The following is a 24,319-nucleotide window of genomic DNA, read 5'->3' on the forward strand; positions in this document are numbered from 1 at the left end:
TGTCAGTGACAGGAGATGTGCTCCTGTCACTGTCCGATCGGGACCTGATCAGTCTATCTGGCTGCCGGAGGTCTCTTACGTCTTCCCCGGCAGTCAGATCGGGGATCACTACACAGGCAGGCTCAGTGCAGTGATCACAGACAACACAGACCAATGCTATGCTATTTGCAGAATTACATTTTTTTCCCAATTTCACCCCATAAATAATGTTTTGGGGATTTCGTCATTCATTTTATGGTAGATTGAAAGGCAGAATTACAAAGTACACCTGTTCCTGGAAAAAAACAAGACCTCATTGGGCCCTGTAGATGGAAAAATAAAAGAGTTATGGCTCCTAAAAGGCGGGGAGAAAAAGACGAAAACGCTAAATTGAAAATTGTTGCGGTCATTTGGGTGAATTTAGGCTCTGTCCTTAAGGGGTTAAGATGGACGCCAACAAAACTAAACAAGCCACTGTAATTAATCTCTGTGTGTGGCTCCTAATGCCAAATTCACAGCATTTGGTCAGTTTCAGAGTGAAACTAACACAAAGGAAAGCTATAATGAAAAGAGTTGCACCTTTTTCTGTTTTGGACCCCTCTCCTGTATGGCTGAATGGGCCTACCATGTCATGTTCCAAGTCCCATCTCAAGACCAAGAAGCGGTCAGGGACAGGTGGACTGCGACCATAAGCGCTGGAGCTGGGAAGTGGATGTTCTGTTTTCACCCACCCCTCCCCAGGCATTCTGAAAATATGGGTCCTGACTTTAAACTCTAACATGTGTGACTATATCCTTACAAAACCAGGTCAACTGTACAGCTGGGCCGCATGAAGCACAACTAGAGCACCAGCCGCAATGGCCTTGTAGGTGCAGTGAGCGCTCCATTCATTGGATACATGTACTCGACATGACATGGGAAAAATGATTCCTCTGTAGCCAAATTCCAAAAACCCCCACCCCAAAAATGAGACACCGACTCCAGTCTTTGGAAAATATTTGGCCACAGCAGGCAATTTTATTATTAACAAAATAACACAAAACATAAATAACCATTATATGAATATACATAAAATATAACAATGTAACTAACTGTCCGGTACGGGAGGGGGTCCTTGAAGCTAAAATATATAACCGGCCACCATAAATTGCACTATTTCTCCTGGAGATAAACATCTTATATTTATTCCTGCCCCCAGCCAGTTACCACAGGCTCAGGAGCCCATATTCCCACTACATTGGCCGATTACCCATAACACCCGACTACTCCCCGGGACACCACCCTGTCAGGAGCCCAATATCCGCCAATTAACCTGCTGATCCTCTAATTAAAAGGGGGGTTCACCCTCCCTCGTGTACCCCCTTTTCCCATTTTTTGCCAACTCCAAGGACCCCCTAACCCGCTGCTATGACAGTGATCATTGAGCAAAAAACACACAACCCCTCACCCCCCTACTAACCAACCAGGAGCAACCCCCCAGCCAACCAAGACCCTTCCGAAGCCACTTATTCAGGGAGGGCGGGCGGGACTCCTCAACCACCGCTCCTCGGGTGTTGCCTTGTTCCCCGGAAGAGAGGTTCATAAAACCTCCCTCCACAACTAGCTCCACCCCCACCCTGTTCCCGCTCTCACTAACAGACCTTCCCCCACCTCCTGTTAACCCTTGTGCTCCATTTTCCCTGTCATGCCGGCCTCCCTAAACTGCGTTGCGTCTGGCCTTCCCTGCAGCGGGGTTACTGGTGGTTGCCCCCCCCCCCCCCTCACAAATAGCTTTTTATCCTTTAGGGGTGTCAAATTTGCAGCCATCCAGCTGTTGCAAAACTACAATTCCCATCATGCCTGGACGGCCCAAGCTAATGTTGTCATGGGAGCCAAGGTTAAAGGAACAACAGAATTTCTGCTTTCTCGTAAATAGGGAAACAGACCGGAATTCGGAACTCCCGACATCATTACTCATCATGGTGCAGGGAGTTCCAGAAGAGTTTGAATCTTTTCGCTACTGTACTGACACAGTACAGACCTGAACAGTTTAAAAAAAAAAAAGTGTAAAAGTGTATCAGTGTTTTTTCCATCGTTTTGCCCCAACATTCTTCAATAGATCCTGGAATCCCATGACTCACAGGTGAAAACACAAAATCTTAGAAAACCACCCGCACTCCTCCATCCACCAGGCTATAGTATAACATGCTTTTGGACTTTTTCACACTCAGGGTTGCATATAATTGCAGCGGAGGTGCACCTCATAAATAATAATGTTATATAGAAAAAGCTGAGGGCACTCACCGGAAAAGTTGCAATGTGTCTTTATTCCAACATGTAGTTATAGACTTCAATGATGCATGTGACTATTCAGCAGACGCAAAACCACTTAACATAGACAAACTAGACACGACGGCCATTTCGCGCGCGTGCGCGCTTCATCAGATCTGATAAAGTGCACATGCGCGCAAAATTGCCGCCATGTCTAAGTGAAGTGGTTTGGCGTCTGCTGAATAGCGTCATGCATCACTTAAGTCTGTAACAACATGTTGGAATACAGTCACATTGCAACTTTTCCGGTGAGTGCCCTCAACTTTTTCTGAACTTGTTGTCACAGGTGAAAACACTATGTGGGGTCAAAGATTGTTGGTGGAGAACTTTAGAGAAGTTTCCCTGGTCTACTCCTGAGGAAACTCATTTGTTGGTCCTTTTTACTGACAGAAATAAGATATCCTGAAAGAATTGTAGCACAACTTTTACCATCTGTCTTCAATTTAGCCAAATTCCTCCAAGGAACTATGAGCGACCCCTGCTCTTCAGCTGTTAGGAATCTACTACCCCCAACATACCCTGACAGTCGCTGATTCTGACAGAAACGATCGGCTTTACCGCAATTTGCTGTACTAGAAGGTAAAGTTTAATACAATTTTGATTCAACATTTGTCTTCAGCGCCGGCCATGATACCAGAGACCATTACACGTTTACAACCCCCTGATAAACCACAGTAATATGGCGTCTTCACAGCAGACCTGCCGCACTCCGCCCTCTTGTGGTCTCCGCCCTCTGAGGTAAAATCTTCTGTCACCTGCCCACAGTCCCTGAGTCGTGTGAAAAGGCGCGCAATTCTGGGTACCAACCTTATAGGTGACGTCACCGCGCTCTCAGCCAATCCTGGTCACGCCATGCTGCCCGCGCCGGGTCTGTCTGACCAATCAGAATAAAGACTGCTATCCTGAGTGCTGTAGCTGTCCCGCGCAACATGGCGGAGAATTTAAACGCTGCTCGTGGTGAGTGACCCGAACCGGGTGACAGGGGGGATAGTCACAGGGTAAATAAGCTGAAGGCAGAGCTGACGGGTGGTGACAGCCAGAGGGTGGTGGCTGCGGAGATACAGGAGGAAGGAGAGGAGCGCGGGGCTGAGGGGATGTCAGAGCTCTCCGTCATGTTACATCCTGTATTATACCCCAGAGCTGCACTCACTATTCTGCTGGTGGGGCACTGTGTACATACATTACATTACTGATCCTGAGTTACATCCTGTATTATATACTCCAGAGCTGCACTCACTATTCTGCTGGTGGGGTCACTGTGTACATACATTACATTACTGATCCTGAGTTACATCCTGTATTATACTCCAGAGCTGCACTCACTATTCTGCTGGTGGGGTCACTGTGTACATACATTACTGATCCTGAGTTACATCCTGTATTATACTCCAGAGCTGCACTCACTATTCTGCTGGTGGTGGGGTCACTGTGTACATACATTACTGATCCTGAGTTACATCCTGTATTATACTGCAGAGCTGCACTCACTATTCTGCTGGTTGGGGTCACTGTGTACATAAATTACATTACTGATCCTGAGTTACATCCAGTATTATACTCCAGAGCTGCACTCACTATTCTGCTGGTGAGGTCACTGTGTACATACATTACATTACTGATCCTGAGTTACATCCAGTATTCTACTCCAGAGCTGCACTCACTATTCTGCTGGTGAGGTCACTGTGTACATACATTACATTACTATCCTGAGTTACATCCTGTATTATACTCCAGAGCTCTAATCACTATTCTGCTGGTGGGGTCACTGTGTACATACAATACATTACTGATCCTGAGTTACATGCTGTATACTTCAGAGCTGCGCTCACTATTCTGCTGGTGGATACCTTACTGATCCTGTACACTGCAGTGTATTCTGCCTGTCGGTGGTCTTAGGGCAGAGTCGTACCAGCTTCCTTAGTTAGGATACTGGAGGCCTCTGGTTGTCATAGCGACCATCGGACTGTGTAATCACTTCTCTGAGCCCCAGTGGTGAGCAGAGGATAACTCGTCCAGATGAGATACCCCTCTAATACATGGCTCTTGGAGCCAAGACTGTGGAGTTAGAAAAAACTCTGACCCCAGCTTAATTTTTTATTTTTTTTTAATTTTATGATGGTGCGTTTACACAGACAGATTTATCTTTCAGATCTTTGAAGCCCAAACCAGGAACAGACTATAAACAGGGATCAGGTCATAAAGGAAAGACTGGGATCTATCCTCTTTTCAAATCCATTCCTGGCTTTGGCTTCCAAAATCTGTCAGATAAATCTGTCTGTGTAAAGGCACCCTTAGTGTTCCTCAATAATATAGTTTCTGTTCCATCAATCTAAGCCCTTTATCTTCCTCTATATATCAGTAATCTGGTCACTATTTGGCAGTTTGTTTCTGAGCTGGAAGAGTCCATTGTGTGGGGGGAGATCTGTGCTATTCTCTTCCAGGATGCTGGATGACTGTATTTGAGGAGAAATGTAACGTGAAGATATCCAGTAGCAGTAACCTCTGTCCTCAGTGTGGTGAGGACAGAAGATTGTGTGCTATGGCTGCAGCAGGCTGTGTGTGTGTGTGTGTGTGTGTGTGTGTATAAGGAAATAAATCCCGACACTCGCGTATTGCGAAGCAAAGGAAATTTCTGTGTTTTATTCACACATGGGATGCTGTGTGTGTGTTTGTGTGTGTGTGTGCGCTATGGCTGCAGCAGACTGCGTGCGCGCGCTATGGCTGCAGCAGGCTGTGTGTATGAATGTGTGTGTGCTATGGCTGTATGATTGCTATGGCTTCAGCATGCTGTGTGTGTGCTATGGCTCTATAGGGAAGCAATGTGTGTGCTATGGCTGCAGAAGGTTTTGTGTGTGTGTGTGTCTGCGCACGCGCTATGGCTGCAGCAGGTTGTGTCTGCGCACGCGCTATGGCTGCAGCAGGTTGTGTCTGCGCACGCGCTATGGCTGCAGCAGGTTGTGTCTGCGCACGCGCTATGGCTGCAGCAGGTTGTGTCTGCGCACGCGCTATGGCTGCAGCAGGTTATGTCTGCGCACGCGCTATGGCTGCAGCAGGTTGTGTCTGCGCACGCGCTATGGCTGCAGCAGGTTGTGTCTGCGCACGCGCTATGGCTGCAGCAGGTTGTGTCTGCGCACGCGCTATGGCTGCAGCAGGTTGTGTCTGCGCACGCGCTATGGCTGCAGCAGGTTGTGTCTGCGCACGCGCTATGGCTGCAGCAGGTTGTGTCTGCGCACGCGCTATGGCTGCAGCAGGTTGTGTCTGCACGCGCGCTATGGCTGCAGCAGGTTGTGTCTGCGCGCGCGCTATGGCTGCAGCAGGTTGTGTCTGCGCGCGCGCTATGGCTGCAGCAGGTTGTGTCTGCGCGCGTGCTATGGCTGCAGCAGGTTGTGTCTGCGCGCGCGCTACGGCTGCAGCAAGGCTGTGTGCGCGCGCGCGCTACGGCTGCAGCAAGGCTGTGTGCGCGCGCGCGCTACGGCTGCAGCAAGGCTGTGTGCGCGCGCGCGCTACGGCTGCAGCAAGGCTGTGTGCGCGCGCGCGCTACGGCTGCAGCAAGGCTGTGTGCGCGCGCTACGGCTGCAGCAAGGCTGTGTGCGCGCGCTACGGCTGCAGCAAGGCTGTGTGCGCGCGCTACGGCTGCAGCAAGGCTGTGTGCGCGCGCGCGCTACGGCTGCAGCAAGGCTGTGTGCGCGCGCGCGCGCTGCAGCAAGGCTGTGTGCGCGCGCGCTACGGCTGCAGCAAGGCTGTGTGCGCGCGCGCGCTACGGCTGCAGCAAGGCTGTGTGCGCGCGCGCGCTACGGCTGCAGCAAGGCTGTGTGCGCGCGCGCGCTACGGCTGCAGCAAGGCTGTGTGCGCGCGCGCGCTACGGCTGCAGCACACAGCTACGCGCGCACACAGCCTTGCTGCAGCCGTAGCGCGCGCGCGCACACACAGCCTTGAGGCAGCCGTAGCGCGCGCGCGCACACAGCCTTGCTGCAGCCGTAGCGCGCGCGCACACAGCCTTGCTGCAGCCGTAGCGCGCGCGCGCACACAGCCTTGCTGCAGCCGCGCGTGCTACGGCTGCAGCAACGCTGTGTGTGCGCGCGCGCGCGCTACGGCTGCAGCAAGGCTGTGTGTGCGCGCGTGCGCTACGGCTGCAGCAAGGCTGTGTGCGCGCGTGCTATGGCTGCTGCAGGCTGTGTGTGTGTGCGCGCGAGGAAGAAATTAAAGGGGTGATCTGGGCATCAGTGAAAAATCCTGGGGGGACAGGGGGTTGGGGGTCATAATAAAGAAGTATTATTTACCCGTCCCCACACCCCCACAGTGCAATGTGCTTCCAATCCTGTGATGTCACGGCCCCAGCTCAGTGAGAATTCAGGAGTCGGATCTGCGGTTTATCATCTCCTCTGTCCTGCAGCACATGTGACATCTTACACCACACCCATTTTCATTAAGGCAAAACCCAAGACTCTACAGTCAGGAGAATCTGAGTTACATTGTGTGTCCCCCCCCCCCCCCCCCCCCCCCAGTATCTGTAGTAGACTCCTCCAGCACCTCCTTATTGACTTTATCAGCAAGGAGTCTGTATATGAGTCACATGTGTAGGGTCACACACCCAGCTGGGGGGGAGGTATCACGATGCCAGGGCTGGCCTGGTGCCCGGGTCTACTAGCTGTGATGCTACCTGCCAGCTGCCACCACTCCTCTGTGCGGTAATGGGCTGTTATATGCAGTACAGTGCTGGTATACAGCTGCTGTACTTATCCGCACACTGCATCTCCCCATATACATCTGCTGTACTTATCCGCACACTGCATCCCCCTGTATACAGCTGCTGTACTTATCCGCACACTGCATCTCCCCATATACATCTGCTGTACTTATCCGCACACTGCATCCCCCTGTATACTGCTGCTGTACTTATCCGCACACTGCATCCCCCTGTATACAGCTGCTGTACTTATCCGCACACTGCATCCCCCTGTATACAGCTGCTGTACTTATCCGCACACTGCATCCCCCTGTATACAGCTGCTGTACTTATCCGCACACTGCATCCCCCTGTATACAGCTGCTGTACTTATCCGCACACTGCATCCCCCTGTATACAGCTGCTATACTTATCCGCACACTGCATCCCCCCCGTATACAGCTGCTGTACTTATCCGCACACTGCATCCCCCCCGTATACAGCTGCTGTACTTATCCGCACACTGCATCCCCCCCGTATACAGCTGCTGTACTTATCCGCACACTGCATCCCCCTGTATACAGCTGCTGTACTTATCCGCACACTGCATCCCCCTGTATACAGCTGCTGTACTTATCCGCACACTGCATCCCCCTGTATACAGCTGCTGTACTTATCCGCACACTGCATCCCCCTGTATACAGCTGCTGTACTTATCCGCACACTGCATCCCCCTGTATACAGCTGCTGTACTTATCCGCACACTGCATCCCCCTGTATACAGCTGCTGTACTTATCCGCACACTGCATCCCCCTGTATACAGCTGCTGTACTTATCCGCACACTGCATCCCCCTGTATACAGCTGCTGTACTTATCCGCACACTGCATCCCCCTGTATACAGCTGCTGTACTTATCCGCACACTGCATCCCCCTGTATACAGCTGCTGTACTTATCCGCACACTGCATCCCCCTGTATACAGCTGCTGTACTTATCTGCACACTGCATCCCCCTGTATACAGCTGCTGTACTTATCCGCACACTGCATCCCCCTGTATACAGCTGCTGTACTTATCCGCACACTGCATCCCCCTGTATACAGCTGCTGTACTTATCCGCACACTGCATCCCCCTGTATACAGCTGCTGTACTTATCTGCACACTGCATCCCCCCCTTATACAGCTACTGCCCCATGCTGCGGCCCTCCTTTATCTGCACGCTGCGGTTCAGTGCTGTAGGGGGCAGCATGTTATGACCTTAAAGATAATGTCCCTGGAGCCCTGTCATACTTACATCCCAGGGCCCAGACATTGTTCTCATCACTACAGGGGCCTGAGCGTGATTCCCCGTCCACCCTACACACCACATGTGACAGCTGAAGATGGTGACCCTCTTGACCAGCGCCTTTCCAGCTGTCACAATCCACCATCTCAGCCTCGTAGATACGATCAGGAATCCTTGTGACTTTTAACGTATAGAAAGCATTTATGGTCCTCTGGGAGCGCAATGGATTAATACATTTGTTATACAGGATTCAGGGCCCTGGGAAGGTAAGATGGAGTAAGCAGCAGTGGCCTTTGGTCAGGGCTCGTGCCGTTCGGGTTAGGGCTTGTGCCGCTGGTGGTTGTCTCCATGTCATTGTTCACCCTCAGTGTCGTCTTGTTTGCAGGCTGCTCTGTAGAATGTCTTTACTCTGAGTCTCAGCTCCAGGAGCTCTGCCGGGTCGAGCACATCTGCTGTTCTCCTCTTGGGGTGAACAGGAAGAATATCTGCAACTTTGTGGTGGAATATCTGTGCGACTACAAGAGGGTACAGGTGGGTTACATAAAGTGCAAAAATAATAAATGTTATCCATCCAGAAACAGCACCACTCCTCTCCTCAGTTTGGGTGTAGGGGGTTTTGCAGCTTGGTTCCATTGAAGTAATTGAAGATGAATCGTAATACCACACACAACCTGAGGACGGGGGTGGCGCTATTTTTGCATGAACGTAGCTGGGCTTTTTCTAATCCTGGATAACCAGTTTTCTGCATCAATCTTTTTTTTCTTTGTTTCCTCTGTAAATGCTGCTCTGCTCTACAAGATAATCTTTTTAGTAGTCTGGGATAAGATGAGGTGGCCTGTGATGTCCTGGCGAGATCGCTAATCCTTACAGAAGAGATGTCTGACATTTGGAGTTTTATCTGATGTGACTTCTTTCCCTTCAGGATGAGGAGCTCTACCTTGTGAAGTGGAAGGGATACCCAGACACCGAGTGCTCGTGGGAACCGCGGCATCACCTCAAGTGCTTCAATCTTCTAAAGCAGTTTCATCGCGATCTGGAGAGAGAGCTTCTCCGGCGAGCCAAGTCTGCAGGGAACGCTACAAGCAAGAAGTCCATAGTCCGATGCCCGCGTCGCCTCGACTCCAGCCTTTCCCATCATATCGTATTAAAGGCCAAACAGAGACAACGGCTTCGTTTTTGGGAGCAACAGCTGAACGTGAAGCGCACCCACCCGGGCCTCATCTTAGTAGAGAATGAAGTGGATCTGGAGGGGCCCCCAAAAGACTTCATGTACATTAATGAATACAGGGTGGGGGAAGGTGTAACCATCACCAAGTCAGCTGTAGGGTGCAAGTGCCGGGACTGTTTTACAGATGAGCGAGGCTGCTGTCCAGGAGGATTTCAGCACAAATTTGCGTACAATGAAGACGGAGAAGTGAAGGTGAAACCCGGCTTTCCAATTTATGAGTGTAACTCTCTGTGTCCATGTGGCCCCTCCTGTCCGAACCGCGTAGTGCAAAAGGGAATTCAGTACAAGTTGTGCATCTTCAGGACCCCTGATGGAAGGGGCTGGGGGGTCCGAACCCTGGAAAAGATTCGTAAGAACAGCTTTGTTATGGAGTACGTTGGCGAGGTGAGATGTCCGGTAACCGGTTATGTCATCCTTCTGTCACTCTGGTGCATGAATGTTTTACCTCTGGACGCCTCTGTGCTGCTATAAATGCTGTGATGTTGGTTCCTAGATAATCACCTCCGATGAGGCTGAACGCAGGGGACAAATCTATGACCGGCAAGGCGCCACCTACCTGTTTGATCTGGATTATGTAGAAGATGTGTACACTGTGGATGCCGCCCGCTATGGAAATATCTCACACTTTGTAAACCACAGTGTAAGTATTTAGTGTCTACGTGTTACAGACGCAACGCCAGAAATTCTTTACTAAACTGGTTCAGTCTTGCCGATGAGAATACACCTCGGTGTGAGCCAGCAATGGCCGTTCTAGCTTTATTCAGACAGACATCCCTATAATAACTTTGTGTGAAATATTTGGTGCCAGACATGGTAATTCCTGTGATATAGACGTGTGCAGCCCTGATGCCCACACTGGTATACACAGGGAGGTTAGCAAAACTGCAATTCCCATCATGCCCAGAAAGCCAAAGCTTTGGCTGTCCAGGCATGATGGGAGTTAGTTTTGTAACAGCTGGAGGGCTGATGGTTCCCCATCCCTGCTCTATAATTTTATATTACGTATTAACACATTCCTTCCAAGCTAATTCTTACCGCTTTGTTGCAGTGTAAGCCGAACCTCCAGGTATACAACGTCTTCATCGATAATCAGGATGACCGGCTACCTCGCATCGCATTTTTCGCCACTCGCACAATACGTACTGGAGAGGAGCTTACTTTTGACTATAACATGCAGGGTAAGGCTCGCTGACCATTAAAGGGGTTTTCGTGCAATAACAGCACCACTCCTGTCCTCAGGTTGTGAGTGTGGTGTCAGCTCTAGTCTCATCAATGGAACCACAGGCAAACTGAGGGCGCGTGCTTGTCATGAAGTATGCTGACCTGATCGGCGTGAAATCTATTTGAATATCCATGGATACGACTAGGGTTGAGATAATTTACAGTAATAGCAAAGTGAATTGCTTTGTTATCTCGGCAGTCAGCTTATCAGCCTGCCTACCCGGATGCCAGGAAAAGCTGGATCCAGTCCTGGGAAACTGGATCCAGCTTTTCCTGACACCCAAACCGGCACGGAGTTAAGTTAAGCGGCTGATAAGCGAATTTACAGTATTAACAAAGCGAATGGCTTTGTTATATCAGGATTCGGCTTGATATGCTGGGGTTGGTACTGTGCCTGAGTCTGGTTGGCTGATTGATACCCAAACTTCCAGCGGCAGAATGAATTTCACGCCAAACGAGTTATCCTACTTCATAACAGGTACACTATAAATATGAACATCATAGACTGGTTTTGTTAGAATTACACACAATTGTATTGCATCACTAGACGATTGCATTGCACTAAATATGATTATGCAACAAGTTTTGTCGCTTAAAGGGATGTGGTGTCAGCACGTAGACATTGTGAAATGCTGCAGAGCAGTAACCAGAAGTAATGGAACTTACTGCATCACCAGCAAACCCATGTCTCGATGGTAATGCATTGTGTTTCATCATCGCACATTGTTTTCTCTTTACAGTGGACCCAGTTGATGTTGAAAGTACAAAGATGGATTCTAATTTTGGTCTGGCCGGCCTCACTGGATCACCCAAGAAAAGGATCCGGGTGGAGTGCAAATGTGGCTCCAATAAGTGCCGTAAATACCTCTTCTGACTGTAGGCTGTGATCTGTGGACGGGCAACTTGCTCTCGCAACACTTGAATAACTGTTACCAGAGAGGGGTAGAGTGTTTACATCCCCTGTAGGAAGGGGCTCTGACTCCACCGCCTTTCATCCCCTCCCCCCAGAATATGGTGCTATGTAATATTTTTATCTCTTTTTATGTAAAATTAACAGGGCTCCTTGTGCCTCCACTATTCTCCTGGAAGTATCCAGTTCTCTTTTCCTGTCATCCTCTCTATAGGTGATAATACTTGAATGGTCCCATCTGCAGGACTGTAATGACACATGCACCCGATCCGGCAGATTGCAGTGGTTCTTTCTAATTAGAGATGAGGGAAACTACAATAAGTTCAGTTTAGCAAGATGCTGAATGCTCCGGATTTGACCCTCGCCCTAGGGAGCTGTATCCATCTTCTCCAGCCACTCTGTGCCACAAAACCAAATTTACTGTAGTTTCACTCATCGCTATTTGTAATGAAATATAGGATTTTTTTTTTTTTTCATTCTGAACACATTAATGTTTTCATTTTATTTTTTTAACCTTTTACTCTTCTGTGTAAATATATTAAGATGTAATCCCAACATGGATGAATTATTTTTAAGCTTGGTGCTATCGAGTGACTTTGTGCAGATTGGTCTGTTGCGTATTCAGCTCCATTGTGACTTCTGTAAAGGGATTTGAAAGGCGTTAAAGGGGTACTCCGGCGAAAATCTTTTTCCTTTGAATCAACTGGTTTCAGGAAGTTACAGAGTTGTAGTTTACTTCTATTTAAAAATCAGCTGCTGTATGTCCTGCAGGAAGTGGTGTATTCTCTCCAGTCTGACACAGTTCTCTCTGCTGCCACCTCTGTCCATGTCAGGAATTGTCCAGAGCAGGAGAGGTTTTCTATGGGGACTTGCTGCTGCTCTGGACAGTTCCTGACATGGACAGAGGTGGCAGCAGAGAGCACTGTGTCAGACTGGAGAGAATACACCACTTCCTGCAGTATATACAGCAGCCGATAAGTACTGGAAGAATGGAGATTTTTATAGGGAAGTAAATTACTATGTATATGTTGATTTGAAAGAGTTTTTTGCTGGAGTACTCCTATAATGAAAACTTTTGACATGTCAGTGATTCCAAACAATCAGGATAACAAGCAGTTTGCAGTGCCCTTCCGCCACCGGCAGTCATCTCCTCCATCCAGGAATCTCTATTAGGGTATAAACACACACACCGTATACGCAGCGTATTTACTGCTGCGATACGCAGCAGATTAGATCTAAATAACTGAACACAGCATCAAATCTGCACCATCATATCTGCTGCATATACGGTGTGTGTGTTTGTACCCTTAGACTTATTGAGGAGCTGCATGGAAGGAGATCGCTACAAGCTGGGGAGTCCCGCCTCGTTCTCCTGATCTGTGGGGTCCAAGCAATGTGCACATATACATGGTATCCAGTACTGTCGCAATGTGATTCAGATACCCAGAATGCTGTTATTTTTTCCTTATGGGTAGGCAGAATAGAAGTATAGCATTAAGAAGAATGCTTTGCGTCTGACACCTATAAACTGTGGTGTAATCTGAAAATGAGATGGATTAATGCTGCGTTTACACGGAACGATTATCGTGCGAATTTGCACGATAACGATCGAATTCAAACGATAATCGTACGTGTAAACGCAGCGAACGACGAGCGAGAAATTGTTCATTTTGATCTTTGAACATGTTCTTAAATCGTCGTTCGCAAAAAAATTTGCAGATCGTTCCGTGTAAACAGTTGTTCACTGATTTTACCTATGTGCGAGATAGGCTTAAGCGATCGCAAAACGAATTTTCCGTACGATATATCGTTCTATCTACACGCTGATCGTTATAAAAAAAAATTGTTACTTCCAAATTGTTAATCGTACGATCGGGCTTATCGCTCTGTGTAAACCCAGCATTAGCTACTTCCATATGGCTCAGATGTCACAGGTGTCAAACCCATGGTTCTCCAGCAGCTAAAGCTTTGGCTCTCCAGCTGTGATGGTTATTGTAGATTTGGAACAGCTGTTGGGCTGTGAGTTTGACACCCTAGTTCTATAACTTAATAAACTAGAAGCCATATGGAGTCTTTATGAAATTCTATCTCGCTGCACAGAATACTCAAGGATATTGACCTGCAGCACAGATATTATGATCATTGCATGCAGGTGGCAACACATATATACTAGATAGTATTACCTTACTTATTCCTTATCTGAAAATTCCTGTAATTTCTTCCTTTAGTAGGTCATGTGACCTCAGGGTAACACCTTGGCAATTACATGTGTTTGTTACTCAGTCAACATCTCCGCTACTAGAACCTCCCTGTATGATGAAACTGCACGGATTGTTAGGACAGACAGGGTAAAATCTAATGGTGCATTTACACGGACAGATTACTTGACTGATTTCTGGAGCCAAAGCCAGGAACAGACTATAAACAGAACAGGTCATAAAGGGAAGACTGAGATTTCTTCTCTACAAATCCATTTCTGGCTTTGGCTTCAAATATCACCATAACAGTAAAGATGGTGGCAGATGAGAAGCCGAGAGAAGGCTGGATTATACGGAGGGGGCACAAACACCTTAGCAGCAGATGCAGGAGTAGCTCAGAATGTAATGGGCTACAATGATGGAAAAATGTATTTTTACCATATTGCTGCTTTATGAAAAAAAAACACAACTCCATTCCCATTCCGGGTTTATAGTGTTTTATTCCTGAAGACACAGAGAAAATAAATAAAAGGGCTGATGGAGGGGCAGGACGTTGCACATGGGTACAGTGGGCTGAGTTAGCTGGAGGTGACATCACTTTTGCTCCCGTCTCCAGATTATTACCATCCCCTTAGCATCACTGGAGGCTAAGAGGCTTTCATCACAGTTGAAGCTGACCCCTAGAACGGCCGCGCTGTGACCCTGCAGCTTGTTCACAATGGCCTTAGTGGCCCGTTCCACATCAAAAAAGTAGACGCACATATCTTCACTGCCAGTCACTAGAGAGGGGAAATAATAATCAGATGCTGGATAGGAACGAGGTGAATACATATGGTTCTCCCCATTGTGCTGCACATTAAGACATAAAAATGCATATGCTAGCCGAGAACTAATCAAATACACAGACCCATACAAGTCTACTATAGGCTCATACCAAGTGCAGGTGGGAAGATAAGGACCTATACAAGTCTACTATAGGCTTATACAAAGTGTAGGTGGGAAGATAACGACTAGAGATGAGCGAACCGGGTTCGAGTCCATCCGAACCCGAACGATCGGCATTTGATTAGCTGGGGCTGCTGAACTTGGATAAGGCTACAAACCCACTTGCTGCGTATTTGCAGCGACACTCGCTGCAGATCCCGGCCCTATACTTTTAATAGCAGACAAACACGCAGCAGGGATGTACATCCCTGCTGCGAGTTTGTCTGCAGCCCACCCCATTAACCCGCCGGAGCTGATACTTCACCTGATCCCGGCTCCAGCGGTTCCCGATGTCTTCAGCAAGCCGGAGCAGGGACCAGGTGAAGTATATGCTCCAGCCAGCCGCCCGCAGCCCCTTTAACACCTCCCGATCGCCCCCCCGCAACACCGATCGCACGCCCCCCCCCGCAGCACCGATCGCTCGCACGCCAATAGCCCCCCCCCCCCAGCACCGATCACGCGCACGTCCCCCTGCAGCCCCGGGCCCCCGATGGGGGCTGCAGGGGGGCGTGCGATCGGTGCTGCGGGGGGGCGATCGGGCGGCCTGGGCTGCGGGCGGCTCGCTGGAGCATATACTTCACCTGGTCCCCGCTCCGGCTTGCTGAAGACATCGGGAACCGCCGGAGCCGGGATCAGGTGAAGTATCAGCTCCGGTGGGGTTAATGGGGTGGGCTGAAGACAAACTCGCAGCAGGGATGATCCCTGCTGCGTGTTTGTCTGCCATTAAAAGTATAGGGCTGGGATCTGCAGCGAGTCTCGCTGCAAATACGCAGCAAGGGGACTTGCTGCAGACCCGCCAAGTGGGTTTGTAGCCTAAAGCACCAAAGTTGTCTGGAAAACATAGATACAGCCAATGACTACATCCATGTTTTCCACATACCCTTAGGGCTTTATCCAACTTCAGCAGCCACCGCTAATCAAATGCTGAAAGTTCGGGCTCTGATGGACTCGAGCATGCTCCAGGTTCGCTCATCTCTAATACGGACCCATACACATCTACTATAGGCTTATACAAAGTGTAGATGGGAAGATAAGGACCCATCCAAGTCTATTACAGGTACGCCAGCTGCCTGCTCCACTCACCCAATAGATCAGACATGACATATATACATACCAACACAGGCTCCTTGACGGAAGGACATGAGCGGACAGAAGATGCTGCCAATGGCGTGACTGGTTTGTTGTATCAGAAACGTTCGCTTTAACTGCAGCGTCCCCTCATTATCCACAACTCTACAAAGACACAAGTCATCATCCGTCAGGCTAAATTCAATGTAAGTTAAACAGGTACTCCAGCTATTTGTTTTTTCTTTCAAATGAACTGGTTTCACTGATGTTAATTACTATTTAAAAAATCTCCAGTCTTCCAGTACTTATCAGCTGCTGTATGTCCTGAAGTGGTGTATTCTCTCCAGTCTGACACTGCTCTCTGCTGCCACCTCTGTCCAGAGCAGTCAAGGTTTTCTATGGGGATTTGCTGCTGCTCTGGACAGTTCCTGGCATGGACAGAGGTGGCAGCAGAGAGTACTGTGTCAGACTGGAAAGCATACACTACTTCCTGCAGGACATACAGCAGCTGATAAGTACTGGGAGACTGGAGTTTTTTTTAAATAGAAGTAGATTTTAAAACTATATAAGTGTCTGAAACCAGTTGATTTGAAAGGAAAAAGTTTTTCAGCAGCTGATAAGCACTGGAAGACTGGAGATTTTTTTTTATACAAGTGAATTGCAAATCATTTATATAACTTTTTAAAACCAGCTGATGTGAAAGGAAAGAAGAAAAAAAGATTCATCAGAGTGCTTCTTTCACAGATAAAGCAGAGCTGGCTTTGTCATTTGCCTTTGCTGCATTTACCATTACCAATATAGAGGAATGTATTACTATATACACCCTACACCGATTCTTCCTCGGCTCAATGCTGTGTATATGCAATAAATTCTGAATCTGTTTACTGTCACTGAATGGAAAAGTTGCTTACAATAACAGGCTAAAAATGCTTTGCAAAAACAGCGCCACCCCTTGTCCTCATGTTGTGTGTGGTATTACAATTCAGGTCCATTCACTTCAACGGAAGAGAGGACAGGGGAGCTTCTGTTTCAGGAAGAAAATAGACATGTTTTCAATGTTGAACTGTCATTAAAGGTGTAGGTCACAAAAATAAATTCTTTCAAATTAACTGGTCCCAGCAAGTGCCAGAGATTTGTAATTTACTACTTAAAAAAAAATCCCAAGTCTTCCAGTACTTATCAGAGCAGAAGCAAATCCCTATAGAAAATCTATCTTGCTCTGGACAGTTCCTGACATGGACAGAGGTGGCAGCATAGACCACTGCGTTAGACTGGAAAGAATACACCACTTACAGCAGGACATACTGCAGCTTGTAAGTACTGGAGATTTTTTGAATAGAAGTAAATTACATATCTATATAAACTTTCTGTAACCATTTGATTAGGAATGGTCCAAACCTGCAGAGGTTCGGGTTCGTACAAACCTGAACTCTCGGCAATGATTCCTGCTGTCTTCCACCTCCGTGGAGAGGGTGGATACAGCCGGAGGACCGCCTGGAAAACTGGGATACAGCCTATGGCTATGGCTGTATCCCAGTTTTCCAGGTGGTCCTCCGGCTGTATCCAACCTCTCCACAGAGGTGGAAGACAGTGGGAATCATTGCCGAGAGGTCAGGTTCGTACAAACCCGAACCTCTGCAGGTTCGGACCATGCCTACATTGGATTTAAAAGAAAAAAAATAACATTTTGGTGAACTACCCTTTTAAGTGTTGTAGGGCTCTGTCTTAAAGAGACTCTTACAGTAGGTTTATGGTGTTCTATCTCAGGGTAGTATGAACTAGTGACAGAGAAGCTGAACAGAATGATGTATCACTTTCATTGTTCTGTGCAGCCAATTCAGTGATATCCTCCTGAATAATATGGACATTTTGTGCATGAGCCCAGTAGGCCTGGATATTCATGAGCAGCAGAAAACTCCTCCCACCAGCTGCTGATTGGCAGTTATATATCCATGCTGGTGTATAGGCAGTGAGCAGTCAATCAGGGGGAGGGGTGCGGCAAGAATCCTATTCTCCTGCATATTAGAACGGCTGAACGGAATGATGTAAGTAATACATCAATCTGTCCAGCATTTCTATCACTAGTTTATGCTGCTCTCATTTAAGGCGGCATAAACCTAGTGACAGATTCCCTTTAAAGAGCATGGCCATCTTTGTAGATCAAAGGTTTTAATTCACAGGCAGCAAGCAGAGATCTTGGGAATGGTAAAGAATGAAAAAACAAAGTACAGCTGAACATGATGATGATGATGATGATGATGATGATGAAGCTTCATTGACAAATGTTTTTCAATCCTCTGTACCTGTACAGCAGCAGCTTATTAATACAGGCATTCACCAGCAATGAGGGATCCCGAGCTTCCCGACTGATCCAGGAGCGAGCGGAGATACTGGTGATGGCGCTGCCCTCTGACACTACCAAGCGCTTGGCTTTGGTCAGTTTCCCTGCAGGAGACAAGAATACAGAAGTTTCTGGTCACGCAACTAGGAATTGCCTGGTAACCCAATCAAAAAGTGAAGACATGCTGCCATGATATGAGGTAGAATACCCCTTTAAACAGCTAAAGTGCATTCTTTATGCAAATTAGGAATCCTTCAACTGACTGATACCAGAGAATAATAAAGTGCATTTAGCTGCATGAAAAAAAAAAAAAAAAGTTCTTGTGTCCCTTCAAAGGGGGAACCAGGTTTCACAACTCATGGCCCATCTCCACTGAAAGTATTGTGCTGTGCGGTACAGACTGCAGAGGCGAGAGGAGGAGGACCCCTCCAATCTAAGGACCGCCTGTCACTTGCACATTTATAAAGCACAGGAGATCATCATATATGTTGTTGAGTGAAATGTCCAGTTAGTTACATAATTACATAGTTAATACACTTGATTCCACTCACCTGTGGCCATATCAAATAGGAAGGAGAAGATACTGCCGCGGTCATCGCCTGCCCACAGGATGCGTCCAGCTGAGTCAAAAGACAGGGACAGCACCCGGCCGGTCAGCTTGCTGCTGCCTCCCTTCACCTTTTTACCGGTGGAGATATTCACCACATGGATGTTGTGTTTCCCGTTACCAACCTGAAAAAAAATGCAGTATCAGTGTACAAGTGTACCTGCCGCACCTGCCCTAAGATACAGTGGTCTCTGCCACTACTGCCCTGAGATACCCCCATATAGTGCTCCCTGCAGCTGCTGCCCTGAGATGCCCCCATATAGTGCTCCCTGCAGCTACTGCCCTGAGATGCCATACAGTGGTCTCGGCAGTACATGCCCCGACATCCCATTCTGTCTATATCCATGTATACAGACCCATCCCCATCTATACCCATGTATACAGACCCATCCCCATCTATACACCATTATACAGACCCATCCTATCTATACACCATTATACAGACCCATCCTATCAATATAGATGTATATGGACCCAGTCTATCTACACACACAAAACACATGACAGAGCCCAGAGAATGGCACCCACCACAGTGAGATTGTTATTGATGGGCTGGAAGGTGCAGCACAACATCTGGGCCGAGTCCGGGTCTGGTATCTGTCGAATGCAGCGGCCATCTTGAGTGTTCCAAATGCGCATGCTGCCGTCCAGAGAGGTGGAGACGATTATGTCATTGGATAAGGACCAGGCAAAGTCACTGACGGGGCCGTTGTGCCCTCGTAGGGTCTGCAGGACTGTGGGAGGTGTAGGAACCAGCTGACACACGGATATTGTACCGTCTAGAGAGCAGCAGGCCAGGAGGTGCTTGTCGTCGTTGGCAAACTGTACCTTGGGGACTATGAGGATGAAAACATTAATAACTTAAAGCCATTTATTCCTCTGTAATACGACATGACTTGGAGCCCCTCCTCACTCCGGTTCTAATATGCCCCCTATGATATTCCCATTGCCAGAAAGCACACTATATATGACAGCCCTGCTCCCATCAGTCCTCTATGACTGCCTGCAGCAGATAGACAGGGAGAGGGCAGAGACCATTCTATGGCATTGGGTAAGCTGCTTACCGGCTTGATCCACGTGTTGGTCGAAGATGTGGTACATCCCAGCGAATGCATAGTTCTCGCTCAGTGTGGTGTCACCAGCCATTGCCCTGCTAGCCTCAGCCAGTGGTGTCGGCACCACACTGCCAGGAGCCCTGTGGGTGAAGCACAGAGTTAGTGACTGCTCATACCGCACCTTCTTCATCCATTCTCCTTCTCACCTTTCCTCTTGTGCCACACGGTTCATCTGCGCCTGCAGCTGGTAGGAGCCCCGGCTTACAGAACGTCTGTGGCCTCGGGACCCCTGAGACCGCGGGTCTTCTTCCAAATCCTGTACAGAGATCATCATCAGTAAGTACCGTCACCACCACCATCATGACAACTTTTTGAGTGTGTACATATTAAGAGGGGTTCAAGTCATTGTACAGATTTGTAAGAACCTGAAGACCTCATTAAAGGGGTACTCCGGTAAAAATCTTTTTTAAGAATCTTTAGTCTTCCAGTACTTATCAGCTGCTGTATGTCCTGAAGGAAGTGGTGTATTTGTTCCAGTCTGACACAGTGCTCTCTGCTGCCACCTCTGACCATGTCAGGAACTGTCCAGAGCAGGAGAGGTTTTCTATGGGGATTTGCTGTTGCTCTGGACAGTTCCTGACATGGACAGAGGTGGCAGCAGAGAGCACTGTGTCAGACTGGAACGAATACACCACTTCCTGCAGGGCATACAGCAGCTGATAAGTACTGGAAGACTGGGGATTTTTAAATTGAAGTAGATTTCAAAACTATATAACTTTCTGGAACCAGTGGATTTGAAAGAAGAAGATTTTTTCCGGAGTACCCCTTTCAGGGAAAGCAGAGTGACAAATATGCAGTCATACAGGAGTTTGGGAAAGCAGGGTAGGAGTGAGGGCTATAAGGATGAATGTTCTGATTATTAAGGGTTGTCCGGGGTAATTTGATACGTGTGGATCCTGCCAGAGCTGCAGGGGGTATGTGAGTAATGTATACTTACCCAACTCACACCCCAGCTGCTGCTAAATCTCAGGCTGCCCGTTCTCCGCCGCTGTCAGAGATTTTGAAACATCCGGTTAGGTCTGTTCCCACTGGAATGAGACGGTTAACATAAACAGTACTGGATCTATGCTGACCGGCCATTTCCAGAGGAAGCAGGATGTATCCAGATGTTTCCAAAACAACGATAGCAACGAAGAACGAGCGGCCAAAGATTCAGCGGCGGTGGAGGAGCGAGAAAGGTAAGTATACATTCCCTGCCATAGCTTAGTAGTTTTGCTGGAGAGCACACGTCTGACACCTGTCATGTATCCCTTATGTAGTGATGTGCTCTTATAGGCCAGTGTTCCCCAACCGGTAACCCTGCAGCTGCTGCAAAACTACAACCCCTATCATATCCTGACAGCCAAAGGGCGATGGGAGTTGTCGACTCGCAACAGCCACAGGTTGGGGATCCGCGTTCTAGGTTCTGCAGCCTTTACCTCCATGCGGTCCAGGGTAGTGCGAGAGCTGCGGATGCTGTTACTATGTGCCCGGAAGCTGCTCTGCTCAGACAGGGGTCCGTATCGCTGTGCTAGGAGCTGGCTGCGAAGCTTCAGGTACTGTCGTCGCAGCTGCGGATCATAGCCGGCCTTGGCATTCTCCCGCAGGAGCTGGCTGCGTCTCCGGATGTACTGAGTGCGGAACTGCGGGTGCGCTGGGGTGCGGTATGCGTTGTATCTGAGGGAGGGTTAGGAGGTTACAGCCACCGCACACTGACACTCACACACACACAATGTGAACATGGTCTTTACCTCGCGTCCACTGCCAGAACCTGTTGCCAGACTGCAGCCATTCCACGCACGCGGCGGATCCCTCAGCTGGAAAGGACAGAGAAATCCTAAGAGGAAAGTCAGGTAAATCATCAATGAAGAACTGTGACACGGTCGGTTTCTTATGGAAGGGGGCTGTTTTAAAGGGATTGTCCACTCAGGTCAGGGTTCTCTAAGCTGTGGGTCACCAGCTGTTGCAAAACTACAACTCCCATCATGCCCGGACAGCCTTAGGCTGTCCAGGCATGATGGGAGTTGTAGTTTTGCTACAGCTGGCTATGACAAGCAGCTGCCACCATACATCTGACACCGCTGTCACCCACTGTCCACGACCAGGGTTGCTAAGCAACCGCCAGACATGATCCAGGAAACAATGGGGTTATATGTAGGACATCCCTTATAGTAAGCAGAGCATTGCAGCCAATAAATCACGTGATGCCCACAGTATCCTATATACAAAGCAACCAATATGGACGCTCTGATCACTACCCATAGAATCCTTATCACATATAGAAGGCAATTCATACAGGACGTACAGATAGTAATATATACAGATATATAACCTGCTCCGCCGGAAGACCCATCCGCCCTGACTGCTCCGGTGACGTCATCAGTGGAATCAGCACCTCCCATTGGTCGGCTGGCTGTCAAACGCTCAGCCAATCAGGAAGCTTCTTCCTGGGCTTCCACCAATAGCTAGGATAGGTGGGCGGGTTATTGCGGCATAATCTGAAAACTAGAGGGAAAGATAAAGGTAATGATTTTGTCATCATTTTAGGCGCCATTTTATTGTAGTCTCTAATGCTTCCAATAGAAGATGCTATGTGTACTGCAGCTCCAGTGTTCTGAAATGGAAACTGAGTGCAGCTTATCACACTGCTCGTGACCTGCAGCCATCATTGCCCCCACAAGTGCCAGTCACACCCTACCTACATGAAGATGGGGCTTTAAGAACCTGCAGATATTGGGCCTGTTCACACTGACAGAATTGGTGTGGTTAAATGCGTTTTTTTTACTTTTTTTTTTCCACCTGTAAAAGTAACATTTATCTTTTTACTGGTAGTGGAGACACCTGCATTGGTTTTCCTTATCCCAGATATTTACAGCGATATCCCCCCTAGCACCACAATCTCCTTAAAGGGGCACTCTTTTTCTTTCAGACTTTCTACATTACTTCTACTAAAAAAAAAAATTACAAGTCTTCCAATACTTATCAGCTGCTGTATGTCCAGCAGGAAGTGGTGTATTCTTTCCAGTCTGACACGGTGCTCTCTGCTGCCACCTCTGTCCATGTCAGGAACTGTCCAGAGCAGCAGCAAATCCCCATAGAAAACCTCTCCTGCTCTGCACAGTTCCTGACATGGACAGAGGTGGCGGCAGAGAGCACTGTGTCAGACTGAAAATAAAAAATTTCCTGCAGGACATACACCAGCTGATAAGTACTGGAAGACTTGAGATTTTTTAATAGAAGTAAATAACAAATCTATGTAACTTTCTGACACCAGTTGATATGAAAAAAAAAAAAAAAAAAAAAAAAGATTTTTGCTGGACAACCCCCTATTAGCTTTGTAGCATAGAAAACAACTCATGTCCTCGTTCTTGAGGCCTCCGTATGCCACCGGCATATTTATGGTGTTTACTACAAGTCCCTTTCACCATGGCAGAGAGTTACACAACTGCTTTTATTGGCCTATGGCCTTAAAGGTGAAGTCCGACAAAATTTTTTAGTAAAGTATTGTATTTCCCCCCAGAAGTTATACAAATCACCAATATACACTTATTACTGAAAATGCTTATACAGTTTTTTCTCTGCACTTACTACTGCATCAAGGCTGCACTACCTGCATAACATGGTGATGTCACTTCCTGGATAACATGGTGATGTCACTTCCTGGATAACATGGTGATGTCACTTCCTGGATAACATGGTGATGTCACTTCCTATAACCTGGTGATGTCACTTCCTGGATAACATGGTGATGTCACTTCCTGGATAACATGGTGATGTCACTTCCTGGATAACATGGTGATGTCACTTCCTGGATAACATGGTGATGTCACTTCCTGGATAACCTGGTGATGTCACTTCCTGGATAACATGGTGATGTTACTTCCTGGATAACATGGTGATGTCACTTCCTGGATAACATGGTGATGTTACTTCCTGGATAACATGGTGATGTCACTTCCTGGATAACATGGTGATGTCACTTCCTGGATAACCTGGTGATGTCACTTCCTGAATAACATGGTGATGTTACTTCCTGGATAACATGGTGATGTCACTTCCTGGATAACATGGTGATGTCACTTCCTGGATAACACGGTGAGGTCACTTCCTGGATAACACGGTGATGTCACTTCCTGGATAACACGGTGATGTCACGACTAGAGATGAGTGAACCTTTCAGACTTTTGGTCCGAAATCAGTTTGCTCGATCATGATGCCTGTGATCCCGGGTGCATAGTTGCGATCCTTGGATTATGTGGCCAGGATATTCCAGTGAATCGATCTGGAATTCCCTGGAATATCCTGGCCGCATATTCCCAGGATCGCAACTATGCACCCGGGATCACAGGCATCACGATCAAGCGCAGATGCCGTCTGACCAAAAGTCCGACGGTCCGCGCATCTCTAGTCACGACCTGACTCCCAG

The 24,319-nt window shown here is 48.0% G+C and overlaps 2 protein-coding genes across 4 annotated transcripts; one reads left to right on the forward strand and one right to left on the reverse strand.

The window, feature by feature from the left end:
* Positions 1-3,168: 3,168 nt before the first annotated feature.
* Positions 3,169-12,176, forward strand: SUV39H1 (SUV39H1 histone lysine methyltransferase). The gene is made up of 6 exons (XM_069986285.1): positions 3,169-3,246; positions 8,628-8,773; positions 9,165-9,854; positions 9,964-10,110; positions 10,519-10,648; positions 11,432-12,176. The coding sequence occupies exons 1-6, from the start codon at positions 3,219-3,221 to the stop codon at positions 11,563-11,565; spliced, it is 1,275 nt and encodes a 424-aa protein (XP_069842386.1). The 5' UTR covers positions 3,169-3,218; the 3' UTR covers positions 11,566-12,176.
* Positions 12,177-14,279: 2,103 nt separating this feature from the next.
* On the reverse strand, positions 14,280-22,343 carry WDR13 (WD repeat domain 13). Of its 3 annotated transcripts, none has more exons than XM_069986317.1 (10): positions 22,226-22,306; positions 21,645-21,730; positions 21,333-21,570; positions 20,061-20,170; positions 19,864-19,994; positions 19,328-19,635; positions 18,744-18,924; positions 18,155-18,296; positions 15,898-16,016; positions 14,280-14,578 (listed from the first exon to the last, which is right to left on the reverse strand). In XM_069986317.1, exons 2-10 carry the CDS (start codon positions 21,683-21,685, stop codon positions 14,394-14,396), a joined length of 1,455 nt encoding a protein of 484 aa, XP_069842418.1. In that variant the 5' UTR covers positions 21,686-21,730; positions 22,226-22,306; the 3' UTR covers positions 14,280-14,393. The 3 variants fall into 3 exon arrangements, with proteins under 3 accessions (XP_069842418.1, XP_069842419.1, XP_069842420.1); XM_069986318.1 differs by having other exon boundaries at positions 22,199-22,294; XM_069986319.1 differs by lacking the exon at positions 21,333-21,570 and having other exon boundaries at positions 22,226-22,343.
* Between the last annotated feature and the right edge of the window lie 1,976 nt (positions 22,344-24,319).

Source organism: Dendropsophus ebraccatus, chromosome 10 (assembly GCF_027789765.1).
Source record: "Dendropsophus ebraccatus isolate aDenEbr1 chromosome 10, aDenEbr1.pat, whole genome shotgun sequence".
Taxonomy (NCBI): Eukaryota; Metazoa; Chordata; class Amphibia; order Anura; family Hylidae; genus Dendropsophus; species Dendropsophus ebraccatus.